The sequence below is a fragment of the Pyrgilauda ruficollis genome, unplaced genomic scaffold, assembly GCF_017590135.1.
Source record: "Pyrgilauda ruficollis isolate IOZ18807 unplaced genomic scaffold, ASM1759013v1 scaffold72, whole genome shotgun sequence".
Classification (NCBI taxonomy): domain Eukaryota; kingdom Metazoa; phylum Chordata; class Aves; order Passeriformes; family Passeridae; genus Pyrgilauda; species Pyrgilauda ruficollis.
This window is the reverse complement of record NW_024529044.1, coordinates 3,013,115-3,031,956: the sequence shown is the minus strand read 5'-3', so window position 1 is coordinate 3,031,956 and position 18,842 is coordinate 3,013,115. Positions and strand designations below refer to the sequence as shown.

The window sequence follows — 18,842 nt, the reverse complement described above, 5'->3', positions numbered from 1 at the left end:
CATTAAACTATAATTTTATACTTTCACCAAGTAAGACAGTTGTATTAATTTGCTTTTCATATGCTTTTCATTTGCTATCATCTATTCAATGTATTGAACAGAAAATTGAGAAAGAGCAGATGAGAATGGTTCCTATTACTCAAGAAAAACAACAAAAAAAAAGTGTGTGACTAGCACAGCTTGAATGCATAAACACAGAGTGAAATTTAAGACAGCTTTAGTGAGGAGAAGTCATGTGTTAATCTGTGTTTAAAGAGGTCAGCAGGTACACAGCCAGAGCAGACCCAGCAGATAATGGGCAATTTAATATCAAAAGTCCATTTTGCCAAGGCCACAGAATCACAGAATATGCTGGGTTGGAAGGGACCCACCAGGATCATCAAGTCCAACCTCTTAGCCCTGCACATGACATCCCCAAGAGTCACAGCATGTGCCTGAGAACACATTCCCCCATATTCTAAAAGAAACAAATTTCCCATAAGGAAGGCCCTTGCATGGACAAATCATTGTTTACAAGGTGCAATAAAAAGTGAAATAAATAGACAAATAATTTTTAACACTGGAGAGAGGACACCAGTTAAGTCCCAGAGGAATTTGTGGTGGGTCTGAAAGTGTTCCACTCATCATTAACGATGGTTGTAGCAACTTAAGATACCTTGAACTCAACAAGGATGGAAAGCTACATTTTCAAAATTAACCTCCTACAAAAAGGATTTAAAAGAGGGAGTGGGAGGCATATTACAGAGAGTACAAAGAGAAAAAAGGAGAGAACACAGAGGATACAGTTACAGTGATCACTTGCAGCTTGCAAGGCTCAGAGAGCAACTCTTGATTAGATGAAAAGCTCAGTAACTTTATCTCCTTGACCTTAGAGGGAATGAACACCTGGGACACCAGCTTAAAATTCTTTAGCCCAAATTCACCACAGGGTCACCTCAGCACCACATATGGAAGAGTTCAGGTATGAAAACTTAGGCTTTACCATGGTCTTCCACACACAGAGGAACCAAAGAGCTCCCAGTTTCCTGCTGGTTAGCCTGTGTCACCCAGCTCTGGTGCTGCTTCTACTTCTGAAACAGAGAGGTAGAGCTGAGCCCCAGGGCTGAGCAGTGTGAAATTACAGAGAAACATCTCAGAAGGTCAGCTGAGAGGAAACCAGACCTCCCCTACTGGCAGGGCAGGAATACAGGGAATACATGAGCCTTCAGTCCTGGGCGAGTTATTTCTCGTTCTGATGGAAATGCAATGCACATCCTACTGCTATCCTATCTCAAGGTAATGATTAATTTGTGGAGTTGTACAGAGTCTGCCTGAAAAAAATCCCATACTCAGATGTCAGAATGGCTTTATGCCACCCACAGGTCTTCGCATTTTCATGACAGCCATTCCCCGAGCAGCTTCATTAGACAGATATGCTGGAACGCTGGCTTCTGTCAAGAAACCTTTCACAGAAGAGTTTGCATATTTTTTGAGTTTAAAAAAATTGCTAAAGATTTAACAGAAAAAAACAAACCAGTATCTCATTATTCCATCAGTATAAATGCAACATATGAAGAAATAATCGATCTTTGAAGCCTCAAAACTACCATCAATATACAGGTATGAGAAATAGTAAAAAAAAGTCTACTGATGCTACACCTTTTAGACTTTGATAATACAATTTTTCTTTCCCTGTTTTCTAGAATATCATAAGCAGATGCAGTGCACTAATGTGCTACAGAAAGGACACAAGGAACCAAATTTTCAACTGACTTACTGAGGTGAACTTTATATGTCAACTTGCAAAGTTTGCTGTGCCTCCAAAACAGTTTTTGTTTAAATCTGACATATGCAAACAATTTGCACACATAAATCAGTGGGGTGATGAAATGCTGATAGAGCTAAAAGACCTTTTGCTTGAAACTCTTGACTGGAAGAGTCAAAAGTCCAACAGTAAAAAAAGGGTTTGCAAGATAAGACAGGCAAAAATGTTCCTCAACAGCTCTGTCATTATTTTTATGTCAGTGATTGCATGATAAAATATTTAATCAGCAAGTCTATTTATTTTCCTACATAGTTTCCTTATATTTCCAGTTTCCAAAAACTGGAAAATACTTTTCAATGTCACCTAATTGAGCAAGTGAATTCTATTGCTTTAAACCTTATTATTTAAATTCCTTTCTCTGAAAAATGCATTCTGTGTCCTTCCTTTTCCCCTTTTCACTTCTTTTCTTTTAACTGACAAAATGGGTAAAAAATGTTTTAAACCACGAGCATTTTCACTGCAGTGTAACCTGTATTTAAAAAGCAAGATACCAGAGAAATGAACACTCGGGGCAGGAGCAGGGAGTATCAGGAACCACCCATCAACACCAAGATAAAAATTCATGCTACAATTTAACACAGAGAATCGTGACTGTTAAGAATGAATATTCATAGATAACTGCTTAAGAAAAGTGTGGAATAACCTGATATAAACTCAACAAAATGAAGCCTGGTAAAGCTTTCATAAACTTCAGGACTAAATTCTGGTTTATGGCAGATGAAGACCTTGCTGAAGCAGCAGCTTGACTCCAGACTTGCTCTTGTGCCCACACAGGTAACACTGGTTAGAAGAGTGAGGTATTTATTTCTCAGGTCAATAACTATTTAGATGAGATTTAGGCAGCTCCAAGGCACAGGTTTACACAAGGACTCTGGGACTTTCAAACTTAGTAACAGCACCAGAAGAAAGCAGAGGTCCTAATTTCCAAAAAGAGGTGAAGGGATAGCTGAAGTGGGAAAACTCAGAAAGGCCAAGAAAAACCCAAGCTGGAGACTGAATTTCCATTAAATCTATGAGTCCAAGACATGGCCCTTAAAACACATGATCTACTAATCTACATTAATCACCTTCAGCAATGCTTTTTTTATTTCCTTTGATCAAAACTATCTCGCAAACTCAATTTTTTTTTCCTTGACTCGCTGTACTTGTCAAAGGTTTGAATTGGCTACAATGCTGAGTTCTCTCCTTCCCTTACCATTAAATATGCATGAATACTTCAAAGCCTAATGCTTTACTGCACACTTACTGTTACATGGAAGTTTGTGAGTGGCCCTAGGGAATGTCTGTAACAATAAACTCAATCAAGTGCTACCTATAACATAAGCCTGAAGTAGCTCACTTAATTTGCAAGTCTAACTTTCAAAATTGTGGAAAAGGCCTGCAAACAAAGATGTTAAGTATAACAACACATGGAAAGGAATGCAATTGCTGTGAGCTTGTAAAAGGCCTTAAGGACCTCCTTGCAAAGCTTTAAGACAGTCTCTGACTCTTGGTCTTGTGTACAAGGCAAGCTGGTTTAAATAACATGGATATTTCCAGCCAATGTAAACCAGCTTAAAAACCAAAATATGACAAAACATACCATCCATGAAAGCTATTTTGTTTGGCTTTGCTGTACAAAATGGTAAAATGTGAAAGGAAAATTGAGAAACAAGAAATAACTCTGAACTGAGTTAAAGAGAAAACTCTGTGTATGCACACATCTCCTACCCCTGAAAATTCATTTCAAATCCTATAGCTATAGGAAAAATTGGAGGATCCATTTAGCCAAACTTAATGAAGACCAAAGTCTCACAGCTGCTTCTAAAAACAGTACAAAAATCCTCAACAGGAGACTGCTGTGCAGAACTCAGGCAGCAAGCTCCACTCTGCACTTCACTGCTCACACAATTGCACCAATTAGGCATCCTTGGTATGGGTCTATTAACACATATTTTATAAATGCCTTTGGTAATAACCACACTATCCTGACTGAAGTGTTTGCACCTGGTTACTTTATACTCCTGGGCATATGGCTTTGTGCAGTAAATACAGAGCGTGAAATTATTTTGAATTATTTAATTTTCATATCTTAGAATATTTTAGAGAAAAAAATATAGAATACATTTTTTCCCCCACCTAAATGTTAAGAATAATTTAGGACAGCATCTGTGTGTTTCTGTCTTTTTACTCTGAAGAATGGAAAAATATGTACATATTCACATGTGAAAACATGTATTTATATACTATGTGATTCACGTAGGATGTATTGTAGATATACCATTTAACTGATTCTATTTGACTTGACAAAATTTAATCAAAAGCTATTCTTAGGGTCATGAGAGGGGGATGCTTTGAGTAGTGATAGTAGGATGTGTCTTGCCCACATGGAAAATCTGGAAAACTTCGGTAGAAAACAGAAGGAAATGAAGAGTTGAGATGAGGTAAAGGGCTAATTTGTGGAGATCATGAGCAAACAGCAATTGCTGCTCCTCAGATGCTGGTCAGGAAGCAGAGCTTCACCCAGAGCTCAGTCCCCAGGGGAAGGATGAGACAGAGACTTGTCCCCGTGCAGCAGAGCAGCTCCTTCCCTCCTGCAGAAGAACATTTGCTTCTGAAGTCTGAAGTGGAGGATGCTCATTGATGGCCACTGACATTCCTTGGGCTGCCACGAGACAAATCACTCATGTTGTTTACTCCAGTCCTGGCCACTGAAGACAAACTGGCATGTCTGAAAATGTCTTGGCAAAGAGGCAGGAGTAGAGGTATCTACATTTAACTTGTAATATGCTTGCAGCATGATTAAATAAAAACATAACCACCTGTTACCCTTAATTCAGTGGGAGTATCAATTTTCAATTATAGCATTTACTATCCACCCTCAAGTATGGCAAGGAACACCATGGCAACATAAACACAGTCGTGGCTGCTTGAGAAAGTTAAATTATAAATAGCAATGTATAGCCCATGAGGTCCTGGAAATAAACTAACTAATCCATAGGCATTTGTTACTATGACATAACATTTCCACTCAAATGCTGTTTGCCTCATCTCAAACTCCCTCAGAACAGATTTAGAAGTTTGGCATCACTTGACTCCATGCAAGTTCAAGTTCAGACATGAAAAAAGCAGAGATAGCAGAGAAAATAAACTATAGCAGAACTGTGGAGAACAAATTAACAACAAAAACAACAAAATCCCTATTTAGGCTTTATTCTGTTTCCACTGAAGTTAATGGGGAAAAAAATCCCAACGTGTCCCAAATGTATAACAGAATCCCCTTAATATAGACAAACATACTGAATCATCCCTGAGAAGAAAAAAAAAAGAAAAAAGAAAAAAAGAAAAAGAAACAAAAAATGGGCTCATAACTGAATAGCAAATAGTTTAGAAATGCAAATAAACTTTGTAACCCTCTAAGACATTGGAGAAATTTTGGAACTTGGTGCTCTCTTTAGCTTCATTCCGGGAGAGAGGGCCATGGTAACTGCGGGAACACAGGGATTCAACCCGAGCTGAGTACTCAAGAGGGAGCTGAATTATCAATTGTTCCAGTCTGCTGGGCAGCTCCTTATTCCCTGCAAGGCCCAGGCCAAGCAAGAGCAGCAGCTTTTTGCCAGCTGGCCACACGCCTGCTGAGGCTGGAGAGGCTTCCTCTGCTCCGAGTGACCAAGGGCTCGAAGTGGGAGAAAGGAGAGGAAATCAAAGGCTCTGTAAAACTAGCACTGAACGCTGAGAGCAAAGAGGTAACTGAGAAGTCTGTGGTGTGAGGACAGCAAGAATTTCACTGCATGTAGGCTCACAGACATTTTAGAGTTTTGACACACATCTGGGGCCTTAATCTAAGCAGGTGATAATGTTATTTAGGTTAGGCAAGAATAATAAAGATTTAGAGACATCAGCTTGGTCTCTTTCTTGTTTAGAACAACAGATTTGAGAAATGTACATTCTCTTTTAGTTTACAGCCATTGGTTAAAGTCCATTTTTGATCAGACTGATAAAAATCTGTAATAGATCTCCTGAGGTCAATGGAATTATTCCAGATTTACACCATGCAATTAAAATGGAATTTAAATTCTCAACATTTCTGTTCTAAAAATATGCTGTGTTTTATCACATATTTGGTGAAATCTTGGTCTCTCTGACATCAGTGACAGCACTCATTGGTATTACTATGGTCTAATTTTCACTGAGTGTTTTTCTGTTCACACAGAGTGAAGTAAAATAAAAACTGTCCCACTGAAGGAAGATTTAAATCAATTTTATACCAAGTCTATGGGATAAAAGAAGCAGGTAGGTTTTATTTAAGATTGTAATCATGTGTGTATTTAATGTGCTTCATTTGGCCTATTGCAAGTCATTGTACAATTAATTTATTAAATGGAAATATTATCTAGAGGTCAGCTAATTTGCACTTTTGAAGAAAACCTGACAAAATCAGAGAAGTAGCTGGATAAATTTGTCAAGCATCTTTCAGAAGATAAGATTATACATATTAGGACCAGTATTCAAATGGATCTAACTAGTGAGACTATTTAAAAATATCTGTGTATGACCAGGAGAGATCCAAGCTTGGCATGGGTAAGAACTTCAATAGAATTATCATTGTCTTTACCTTTCTGATAAAGACAATTTTTTAGTTCATGGTAGAGTTCTGTATTTTGGAAACCTTTCAAGCAAGGTGGTGCCACTAGCACAAAAGGTTATTTTAATAACTTTAGTATGAAATGAGAGCAAAACCCTGAAAATATATTCAAAAATTAGTTGTATTTGTCATCAGTGGCTGACTGTTAATCAAGCACTTGACCAACAGTGTGTGTCACACTGGAGTGTCATTATCACACAATTATTTTGTCATGCATTGTAATAATATTTTTACAGAAAAAAAAACTGAACACAGTCATAAATTGGTCAACACATTAAACCTAAGATGACATTAAGTGTGATGAAATGGAAAATAGGGCATTCTCAGCATGATCACAGAAAACAATTCCCACAGAATCTAAGTATTCCTAAATCACTTGGGCAAGACTAATCTTAGAACAGACACGTAAAAACTCCTAAATAAACACTATGATTTTTCTGGAGAGCATATGAAGAAGTCTTTTACTAAATCCACAAACATTCATGTCCTGTGACTCACATGACTCCTGGTGCTTTAAATTAAGTGTGTGTGCAAGTTATGGATGTGCTGGAGCTTCAAGAGTGAACAGCAAAATCAGCTTTGGAACAGCAAAAGTACAAAACCCATAGAACCCAAGACTGCTGCAGCATTTTCTAACCACAAACAAGAAAAAGATGGAAGATGCATTTTTTTTCCCCCAAGAAGAGCCATTAAAATGTCATTCCTACAATTTAGCACCCTGCATTGTACTTAAGAAAATTAAAAATAGCATTTTGATACACATCCAAGGATTCAAAATTGGCTGATCACTTATAACCAAAATTGGAAAGAAATTATGAACTTAGAAGGAAATAAAGACTAAAGCCTAGACTAAAAGCATTATATATAAACACAGGTGAAGTTCAAGTCTGGTTTCTTCCACCTACAGAGTGTAAATCCATCTGTTAATCCAACTTGAAATCTAAACTACCTTTTCTTCACTTCTTTTTAAACACAGTCAATAATCCTGGGGAGCACCTTTCTCCTTGCTTTTTAGATGCCTGCAGACACTGGCAATTACACTTAAATACATGCACAACATCCCTACAGAGAGTTCTTCAGGCTGCACTGGAGGGCTCACAGCAAATCTGCATGAAATGTCATTATTTGCTTTATTTTGGCATAAAGTCTCACAAAATCTACTGCTGATCATCATAGATGCTCTATGAACCAATGATGATAAAGATAAATATAAGGAAAATTATAATTCTGTGGAAAAAAAAAAATTCCAAGTATCTTTTCCATTAATAAGGACACAAAGGATTATTCCTTACCCACAATGAGAATATTCAAGGGTTTGCATGTGTGTGTTATCCATCCTCAGAGTATATAACGGTTGCTTGTGAGTTAGTTGGACAGCCAAAATGCAAAGCCTCAGTGGATTTTAGCATCCACAACTGACTTGCTTCTATAAGAACAGCCTGGGGAACACATTTGTCAGCTCACCAGTCACACAGAAGAATTTAGTGAATGAATCATTGTTAAAAATGATGGATATTCCATTATCTGACTGGGCAGCCTTTTGTACCCAAGAACATGATCTCTAACAGATTTTAACAATGTAAATGCCTATCAGACTCAAATGAATACTCATGAAGGAAAATATAATTTGTAACCTTTCCTAATTAGTACAAAAATCTTTGTATTCCTCTAATCTAAAGGGCTTTATAGACTTTCAGAACTGTTAATCACGTGAATTTTTTAAAATATATGCAGTCAAGCACATGAAAATTTGTATAGTTATTTTATTTCTATATAGCTATATTAGTTATATAGTATACACGATATAATATGCAGTATTTACTATATTATATTTTATTTTATATTATATTTTATATATTATATTTTATTATATATAACATATGTATTAGTTATTATTACAGTTATATAGTTATTTTATTTCTAATCTTAAAAGTATGAAGAATGAAGAAATCAAACTGACTGGACTATGGGAAAATGTACTTGATATGTCAGAGCTATCAAACTTCAAGACACCAATATTGACATCTACATTCATTATTACGTACATAAACAGAAGTTGTCAGAATTTCAAAAGTGCTGATCATTCGACATTAACATCAAATCTTACAAGAACTTCATGTTCTCAGCAAGACAAAGTCCACCCCAAAATAAAAAACCCAGAAAATTCTAAGTTTTAAAAGCCAGTATTGACTGTGTTTTCTTCTCCCTGTTCTTTTGTTTCCAAACCTACATTATGCTTCAAAAACAAACACAGCTCATGGAGTTCTTGATAGCATCAAGGCTTGTAGAGTGCTTTAGCTACAAAATGTCCTAAACCACCAACAGGCTGCATTTTCTTTTGTGGGAAATGCAAAACTGGGCCTGTACTTTGCTAATAAAGCCCTCAAATCAAATGTGTGGTATTATTTGCTATACATACACACACACACACACGTATATATATATATACACCTTGGAGAAAACAAGTGTTGACAAGGAAAGACAGAACAAGAGAGATAGAGAGAGATGGATGTCAAAGTTTGGTGTTCCTTGGGTAATATCTAATCTTTTCCACTGAAAGATTTTTTTAATGATTTACACTGAAGTCTGCAGAACAAAGTTTTTCTTGTTTCTTTCACAGAGTTATGGTGAAATGTCCAAACAGGAGTAAGGGGGGAAACTGCATATTTTTGGATTTCTATTTGCAGTGGAAATCGGTGAAGGTTTGACATCTGCTCTGCACTGCTGTACTTTTACAGCTGACCACAACTAATGTAAGAAGGCCAAACCAAAGCAAGATGTTTATTTTTTCCCGTGCTAAAAACCAGCTCTCACTTTCATCCGTTCCTTCTTGCAACTAGACCATGGACCAAAAGAAAATTCAATAGGTATTCTTCCTTGGTGCTAATAGCTAACTTCTGGTGCTTTCTCTCCTTTATCTGTTACAATGATTCTTCCCAGGCCATAAGATTTAAGGTGAATTTATGGTCATACTGTGTGCAGCAAAGGCCTTGTGAGGAGAGTAGACATGACCACCCACCAAAGACCACATCCAACCCCTTTGCTGACAAGAGACACACACAAGGAATTCTTTTAAAGGGTAAAAATATGCTCAGAATGGTGTGAAGAGGTTTTGTAGCTCAATAATTAACTCTGAATCCTCCTCAGACAAACGTGTCAGGGCCTCCACTGTATTAACTGCAAAAGGCAGGTGAGGTTGCTGACATTCTCAGAAGGCATCTCCTGGCAGAATGATTAACTACAGCAAAAGGTCCTTTATGTTTCATAGCAATTCAGTATATTGTCAAGGAATTGGTGTAAGATGCATTAGAGCTGTTGATAGCTTAAATTAAAATAGCACAATAAGCCTCTGTTTTTGCTGGGCAACCTCAGCTCAAAAATGCCAGATAAACATTTTCTACAGAGGTCATGGACATGACACAGTCCAACTACAATTTCATTTACAAGTAATTAAAATAAATTAAATTTGATAAAATTACTTCAGCTTAAGTTTGTTTATAGTCCTCTTGCTTATGACAAACATACTGCTTTTACAAGTGTTCCATACATTTATATAGTCCTGAAAATATGTTCTGTGGCTATAGTTGGGAAATGAAGGAAATGGGCATAGTTGACCATTATTTAATCTGTTTGCAGGATGAGTGGATGCAGTTTGCCCTGCAGCAGATCACTGTACTTCAGAAAAAACTTATTTTACACTTTACACCCTACTAAAGGCTTTGCTGTACTACATTCATATAGTTATGTCCAACTATTGTAACACCTGCTGACTCTCAGGGCATAACAACCCTTTCTCATATGCTTTCAATGAGCTTTAAATCTGTCTGAATAAAACATGTTATAACATGTACCCTTTGTACACAAAATGGGAGACTACGAAATCTTCTAAAGAAGTGCACACGAGATTCAGAGGATACAAATGCTGTTTACACAGATGTTGTTGAAATAATTTTATGTAAATAATCCACACTGGGAGAATTCATAATGTTTGAAACAAGAACTAAACAATGGATATTTTTATAAAGCAGCAAGGATAACACCTCTAAAACCAGAATCTGTTAATGCTGAAAGGATTTTTTGCTGAAAAACCATGATCTGCATTTACAGACATTTTGCAGGTCTCTGCTTGTTTGTATTCATGACAATACAGCTGTTCCTCCACACCTCATGCAGGCAGTGCTCCCCACAGATTCAACTTGACTTTTATTTAAAACACAGAGTGGGAGTGATTCCACCAGCCTCAGCAGAGATAATCTTGGTTGAAATAAAGAACAAAGGAAAGAAAAACCTGTCAGGACTTTAGGTACTGACCATGCACATAGAGTTCAAAACTAACAGAAGCCTTAATGGTCATCCCTGTTTCCAAGGAAAAAACCCTATGGGTCCTTTAGTTAGTAGTTTATTTGATGTTCAGCTTTCAAATTTACACAACCCAGCTTCACATAACTCATAGCATTTTATTGCAGTAACAACCCAATTTTCAACAGGATCCAGCAAAAATGTCTTTCCATCTATTTCCCCAAAGAATAATCACTTTGCTCACAAATCAAAAATTTCACTGTGCTTTGCCTCTTCCAGAAGATTTCAGTACCACACTAACCTGTCACATTTGGTTTACATTTTCAGATATAGGTATCTCTAAAGCACAAACCCATGTAATCCTTCCTTTGAAAAATTGTGGAATTCTGATTGCAATGAGCTCCAAGCCTGAGAATTTTTTAGCATCTCTGCTCTTTTCAATTGCTTGGTTCTTTTCACTTCCTTGGGAATGTGTTTTTTTAACTGATGATATTTAAAACCCACAATGCAGCCTATTATAATATCCTCTCATATGATGTAACAAGCTATTTGTAAGAATGAACTAACACATGAAAATGCAAGGGGAAAAATACCCAAGCAGCAGGCTTATTTATTAATTGCAGCTGGAATGAAGACTGGTAACATATCCTATGGAATTGCTGGAATAGATTTTACTCACTTTATATACTAATGCAAGGAAAGGGCTTTTTCTAATTTATAAGGTCTCAATGTTAACAAATGGATTGAATTTGCCAAAAGTACCATAAATGAGGTAAAGAATGACTTCTCATTGGCAATCATATTGGTTTTGTTAACCAACAGTCCCATCCTGACCTTATTTGCAAAGTTCTTACAGCAGATGTTATTATTTTGCTTAGCAGTTAACACAGTGCATCCTTTCTCAAAATATTTTAAAGCTGATCAGGCAGCTTGTGACTATGCACACATAACAGACCTAAACAGCTGTCAAAAATTCAATTTACTGAGGAAGGCTCAGCTTTGAATAAGAACTGTAGTGTGGTGCCACTGCACCTCAGCAAGAACTCTTGGAACAGCCCATCTTTCCTGGTGCTCATGCACAAGGAACAAATATGCATCTCCAGCTCCTGTAGTCTGGCTCAAAATACACCACAACAGTTCAGTCTGTAGCAAACAGCATTTCCTAGGAGATGTTTTCTTTGCAAGAAAGCATTTGGCCTCCAAGCAGACAGGTAGATAAACAAACCTCCTATAAATATTTGGGTATCTTATCTAATAAGGGCATCAAGGAAAGAACGCCTCAGGAACAGGATCTGCAGTAGCCAATGAAGGAATTTCCTATCCACAACAGTGCCAGAAACTCTTTAAACCTGGAGACAGTGCTGCTGTTACACTGACATCTATCAGTTTTTAACTCTTCTCTAGAGATAAATTTAGGTGGTGACAGTCAGCCAGAGCAGCACAAACTCCTCCACTGCTGCCTGCACAGGTATTTACATGCAAGGTCACGACTTCCAGCTACTTGCCTGGACATTACACAACACTTTACTGCACATTTTTCACATTACACACAAAATCTGACTACAGATGATTGGACACAGGTGCTTGGCTGACAGAGCTAACACTTCATCTTCCTGCCTGTGCCAGATTATTTTCACAGGAATGATATGGAGACCACTCTGGTGTTGGTGACAACACCACAAACTAAGGACATACTTCTTTCTCATTCATGTTGTGAGACTTCTGTGGATGGATAACTGGCAAGGCAGTGCTAAAAAAAGAAAGCTGCTCAAGGAAGTGCTTTTGGATGTATGTATAAAGTGCACAGGCTGAAAGGCAGAACATCCAAACAACAGAAAAACCAGAGTTTATTAAGTCTATGTAAGAAAAACAGCACAAAAAGGGAAACTATGCTGTTGTATAAGAAAAAACTGCATTTTTTCCACACTTATTGAGACAGGACCTCAAAAATTCTTGGGTGCTTAACTGCCGGTGGTATCCATGCAGGTCAGGTACCAGCCAAGTGCCACTGCACACCAGAGCCCAGCATCCTGACTCGGCAGGAAATTGCAGCTCCTGTGGAATCTGCCTTTCCCTCAAAGCCCACTGAACTTCAGAGTGACTTTGCACCCTGCAGAAGGCAGTCTGGGCCTCTTAGAACCAAAATGCTCTTGCCTTTTGAAGGGTGAGCATTGCCCCATCAGTTCTTCTGACAACTGCACAATGCAGCACCTTGTTCTACACAGATGGCAAAAAATCTCACTGTGCTGGTAGTTAATGTGCAACTGAAGGTAAAAATAAGATAACACCGCCTTCCTGAGACTGCAAGAAATGTCACAAAGATGAACTACTATGAGAAATACATGGTGGCACATCTTTAGTGTGTAAATACTGTAAGAAAAATAAGATATTTGCTAATTTCAAAGTTTTGTCCTGGTTCATTTTATAATAATTAAATTGATGCTAAACATCAGACATGTTCTAGGTTCCTCATTCAGGCATCTCAGCTTGGATTAAATAATGGATGATTCAACGTAAGAGAAACTACAAAATCGAGTATCTTTACTAATTCTGTTAACATTCTAGAGAACAAATGACATCCAACATTGTCTTCTGCCTCAGCATGAATCAACCATTCCTGTTTTGGAAGATTTTTGAACTTTTCTGCATCTGGAAATCTTGTTTAACAATAATGTTTCAAAATAAATTAGATCTGCTCCCTTTTGATGATGTAATGAACTGTTATTAACTAAGTGTGGTAGTCTAAGGACATCAGGAACTGGCTTGGATGAAATGTTGTCTACATTAGAGTAATGCAATAGACAAAGAAAATTATGTATTAAAAGAAAAATGCCATCCAATATCACAGCATATGATATAACTTGGATGGAAACATGCTAGAATTAAACCTATGTCTATGTAACTTCATGTATATGGTGGTTTTAGCTCCTGCTCCCAGCAAAAGGAATTTCCTGAGGAGCCTGAAGTAAATATTTGGCAATATTTACTCAAAACTCAATTCTGAGTTTTAGAGAACAGTTAATTTGCCAAAACTGAAGATACGGACAAAAACCCATTGAGACGACTACTCTGTCACACCCGCCAGGACTTCTGCACACATATTGCAAAAAATAAAAACTGTGCAGCAAAACACTTGCCTGGATGGAGCCAAAGAACAAATGTGTACATTAATTAGCGGATTAATGAGCGAATTGAGGCGCTCCGCCCAGGCCCCTTGGCTGGGACCCTCCGGCGGGGCCGTGGCACGGTCGGAGCGGGGCCGGAGCGGGGCCGTGTCGGGGCTGTGGCACGGTCCGAGTGGGGCCGGAGCGGGGCCGTGGCACGGTCCGAGCGGGGCTGTGGCGGGGCCGTGGCACGGTCCGAGCGGGGCCGTGGCGGGGCCGTGGCACGGTCGGAGCGGGGCCGTGGCGGGGCCGTGGCACGGTCGGAGTGGGGCTGTGGCGGGGCCGGAGCGGTCGGAGCGGGGCTGTGGCGGGGCCGTGGCACGGTCCGAGCGGGGCCGTGGCGGGGCGCCCCCTGGCGGCTCCAGCGCCGCCCGCGGGACCAGCGGAACTTTGCGCGCAGCTCGGCGCAAAATGCGCGCTCAGAGAGGGCTCGCTCCCCTTCGTGGTGCCCAATCCGCAGCAGAAATGGCCAAATAAGACAGTACCGAGGTTTTTTTGTACTTGCAGGACACTAAACCATAAAGCACCGTCTCCTTTCCAAACGCCATGAGGCCTTTGGGCACCCAGTTGCACCCACAAACACTCCATGAGCACCAGTAACTCCAAAGCACGTGTACTCCGTGTAGGTATTACTGCCTTAATTAAAACAGTGAGCAGGTGGGAAGCCTGCAGATAAATAAAAACATAATGTTCCTAACACAGAGTTCAGAACACCGACAAAGAGCTGTTTGACTTTCAATGACTTCTTTAAATGACAACAAAGTTTTACTAATAAATGATCACCTCTCTTCCCTACCTGTATGGAGTTTCAGGCCACGTTCAGCTGCGAGGGTATTTTAAGCAAAGGTGAAATATGTTTAGAATCTGGGTTTTGGACAAACGCTTAATCAGATAGAAATTTCAGCACAAAACATTCCCTTGCAAATATGCATGAAATTCCTCTGGAAAGTCTGGTTGGAAAATCTTTATAATCAATATTTTGATGACACAATGCTTTTGATACACTTAAGTTACCTTCGTTCCTGCAGGATTCCTATATTTTCCAACAAAAACATTCCTCTCTAACCAGTCATCTCCGACTAAGTTCATTACACGAAGAAAAAATATTCAGCTAAACAAATATAACCTCAATTCGCCTTGCAAGAGAAAAGGCTCGGTAAGGAACAGCCTCTCCGGTACGAGCGCGGATCTTACCTCTTCAACTGTCAGAGGCATACAGATCCGGTACTCCTTCATGAGCATATTCCTGCTGCTCAGTGCGGACCGGCGAACTGGGAGAAAGTGGTGATTTCTGCACAGAGATCGACGGAAACCAAACACGGGGGGAAAGAATTAAGCCTCTTTTCTCCGTGCGCGCTTGACAATGTGTCCACAAGACAGTAACGTAACCATCCAGGAAGGCTGACCCAGCAAGAAGAGAAACCACCACAACCGCTTCTTTCTCCCAGTTCTTCCTCCTTCACACTGCGATCATGGGAATCTCACAGACGCTCGCACCGAGATACGCTACAAAGTCTCAAACCCCCACCGCTCTCGCCCCAGCCGAAGACATCCGTCGGAAGTGCATGGAAACGCCGAGCTCTCTCGCGGCTGTGTCAAGACATGCCTGGGGCGGCGAAAAGAACAAACGAGCCGAAAATGTGGCTTTCGCCCCCGCCGGCAGCACGTCGGGCGGCAGGAGAGATGCGATGCTGATTCCCAAGACAAAGGCTTTTTATAACGTTGCCTTTCCCGGCTGCCAAACGCGGCTCCCACCTCCCCGCCGCAACGCGGCTGCGGCCGCCGCGGCTCCCGCTGGGCTCGGGGGAGGGCACGGGGGGGCAGCGCGGCGCTCAGGCGGGCGGCCGCGGGTTCGGCCCCGGCGGGGCTCGGCTGACATCAGCGGGGCGGCAGGAAGGAGGGAGGGGGCCGGCGTGGGAGCAGCGGCCGCCGCCGCTCGGGCGGGTTCAACGGGGCCGGGCCGCGGGGCTCCGGGCAGCGCACGCCGGCGCCTCCCGGCAAGGGGACACCGGCAGCGCTGATTCCCAAGAATTCGCGATTTCAGTTAATTCTGCCGTGAAGACTTCTCGGGTTTTGGAAGTTTATTGCCCTACGTGTGACAAGGCACCTTGCAGAGCATTACACCCCAGTGCAGGAGCGGCGAGCCCGTGAGCCTCGCACCCGCCTCCTGGTACAAAAGGAAAGGACAGCGTGGGCTCGGTGCGGACATACACAGGATGTGGAGGCCTCACCCATTTCCCTTCTGGTCAGCCCTCTGCTATCAGCCAGCACATTTTGCAGCACAAATAAACCCCTTTTTTCATATAGTTTTTTTTACTTACAAACGACACAGAGAAAGTTCAGTGAAAAAACGCCTCCTTCCTAGCTGAACTATAAAGCCAGAACCTTTTTAGGAGGTCTCCCCCACCTCCTTTAGTGAGGAATTTGTTAGTGAAATAGTTTTTTAATATGCTTGGGGGTTGTTTTTCAGAGAAATTTACCCATCATTAATTACAACTTGAAATGCACAAGAACCCAATTCTGAAACTACCTGGGAACCCCGAACTGTTACACAACCTCAGCATTTCATGTTTAAAATGCTCATCCTGCTGTTTCTCCTGTTCTCCCAGTGGCTATAAAGCCACTCACTGGATTGCAGAGAAGCACTGTAAGAGCAAAACACAAGACACTGCCCAGATAATGGTACAATATACATCTGCACTTACATACCAGTTATTTGCAAAAAAATAAAAGTGATGAAATACTGTATTTGGAACAGTTAAAGAGGAATTTAGGTCTACAATGAAATGTGTGTTTCATAACAAGAAAGAGCAAAAGCCCCTCAGAATTTCATTGGTTCTGGATGTGCATTTCAGAGCTGTGGGTATAATTCTCAGCCCAGAGGACACAGTGCCATCTCCTGGAGCCAACAATGTCTGTTTGCCAGCCTCTTGCAATAATGGCACAATATTTCACATCCCTGCCTTCCCAGGGAAGTGCAAACACCTACACAAAGAAATAAAAATCTGAGAGCTCTATTAACAGTCTGGATTTTCAACTGAGGTATGAACAATGTGTTTAATGAGACTTCTGTCTCAAATCTGACACAGCCATTTATAAATATGGAAACTGTGGCTGTAATTCATAATGTTGGTACTGTATGTTCCTGAAATTCCAAGCAAAATAGCAAAACCAAGGCAATACCTTGTGATACCTCACGGCAGGAAGGACATTGAGATGCTGGAGCGTGTCCAGAGAAGGGAGTGGAGCTGGGGAAGTCTGGAGCACCAGAGGTGGCTGAGGGAGCTGGAGCCTGGAGAAAAGGAGGCTCAGGGGGAACCTTCTGGCTCTCCACAACTCCCTGGCAGGAGGGGCCAGTTGGGGTGCGGGGGGAGGGATGGTTGGACTCTTCTCCCAGGGAACAAGTGATGAGAGGAAATGGCCTCAAGCAATGCCAGGGCATGTTTAGATTGGATATGGGAAAAATTTCTTCACAGGATTGTGAAGCATTGGAACAGGCTGTCTAGGGAGGTGGTGGAGTCACCATCCCCAGAAGTGTCCAAAAAGTGTTGTTTGGATGTAGGGACATGGTTTAGTGGGGAACACAGTGGTGGTGCTGGGCTGACCGTTGCACTTGATGATCTTAAAAGGCTTTTCAACCATAACGGTTCTGTGATTCTGTGGTATTACCCACAGATGAGAGGCAATCCTAATTCAGATCTAAAGCATTTTTCAGTTTTAAGTGTTGTTTTAGTGGTTTCTTCCACTGGGAACAATATTTCTGGTTTCTGCTGAAACACATTGTAAAATAACCTGAACTTCTTGGCATGGGGCCTTGATGCTACCCAACTATAGGCAAGGACACTGATTTCAATAAAACCAGGAGAAAGTCTTAAACTAGTTTATCACCTATCACGTGATTTCAACACAAAGCAAACCCTGCAGCTCTGTGTACATTAACAAAGCAGATCTGCAGAAAGCAGCGTGTCAAATACCGAACGTGCTCAAAATGGAAACCAAGACTAATTCCCATACCTGCAGCAAAACAATCTCCAGTCATGGGGAAAGCAGTGACCCCAAGGATATCCCTTACAACTCCCTGCTGGGAGTGCCCAGACTCTTTCCAAAGCACACTCCCCAAATGCTCCCCAGGGGACATGCTGAGACAGAAAACTTCCAGCTCCCACGAGCCAGGCAGTGCCTGCCAAGCATTCCTGCCTCAGTTTTGGGTTTTGATTCCCATGAATTGGCAGAAATTTTTAGTCTTACCTCTGCAACATGCTCTCAATGCTCTGTTGTGAAAATGAGACATTTTTCACTCATTGTTCATTTCTGACCTGGGGGGAAAAAGCCCATATGTTAAATTATGCTGAGTATGAACTCCAGATGGACTTGTGTCAGCAAAGTGTCACTTCAGAGTAAGAGACAGCTAGAGCCAAGCTGTTTCGTTGGGTGTTTCACTAAGGACTTTTGAATAAGAATTTAATTTCTTTTTTAGCCACTCTATATTGGAGGCTACAGCTGCTTCCTCTTTTCCCAGCATACCCATGCAGGTAAAGGAAAACAGCAATTGCAAAAGGAATTTATTTTCTTCCTCTTTCATTCACTTGTCTGAACCAAATAACTGTGTATGGGACTACATTCAATTAGATTAGCATGTGACTTTTAACTTCCCTGGAAGCCATCACTCCCAATCCATCACCTGTAAAAACATACTAATATTACCATGAGCTAAAAGAATGAGTTTATAAAAATAAAAGCTCTGTAATAATTTGTAAATGGCCAGAGTTAGGGAAGAACAACTGATACACGCTGTGTGATACATGCATGTATTTTCAGTATCTAAGTCAACTGAAATTAAGTAAAAATGATTAAGGATAATGGATAAATTCTGTTGGCAGACTTTTCAAATCAAGTTTGTGTTCAAACAGAAAGTGATTCAAAGCTCATGATCTGTGCTGTGCTAATTGGA

At 40.5% G+C, this 18,842-nt stretch overlaps 1 protein-coding gene across 4 annotated transcripts in view; it reads right to left on the bottom strand.

The window, feature by feature from the left end:
* The window catches only part of PITPNC1 (phosphatidylinositol transfer protein cytoplasmic 1), a 79,838-nt gene extending 64,101 nt beyond the window's left edge, over positions 1 to 15,737 (bottom strand). Inside the window, exon 1 of one of the 4 annotated variants that reach the window (XM_041485655.1) lies at positions 15,086 to 15,737. In XM_041485655.1, coding sequence (XP_041341589.1) covers positions 15,086 to 15,133 — 48 coding nt within the window. In that variant the 5' untranslated portion in view covers positions 15,134 to 15,737. Of the gene's footprint in view, positions 1 to 975; positions 1,078 to 15,085 lie in introns of those variants that run through there. The other 3 variants (XM_041485653.1, XM_041485652.1, XM_041485654.1) reach the window with 3 other exon arrangements.
* Positions 15,738 to 18,842: the final 3,105 nt, after the last annotated feature.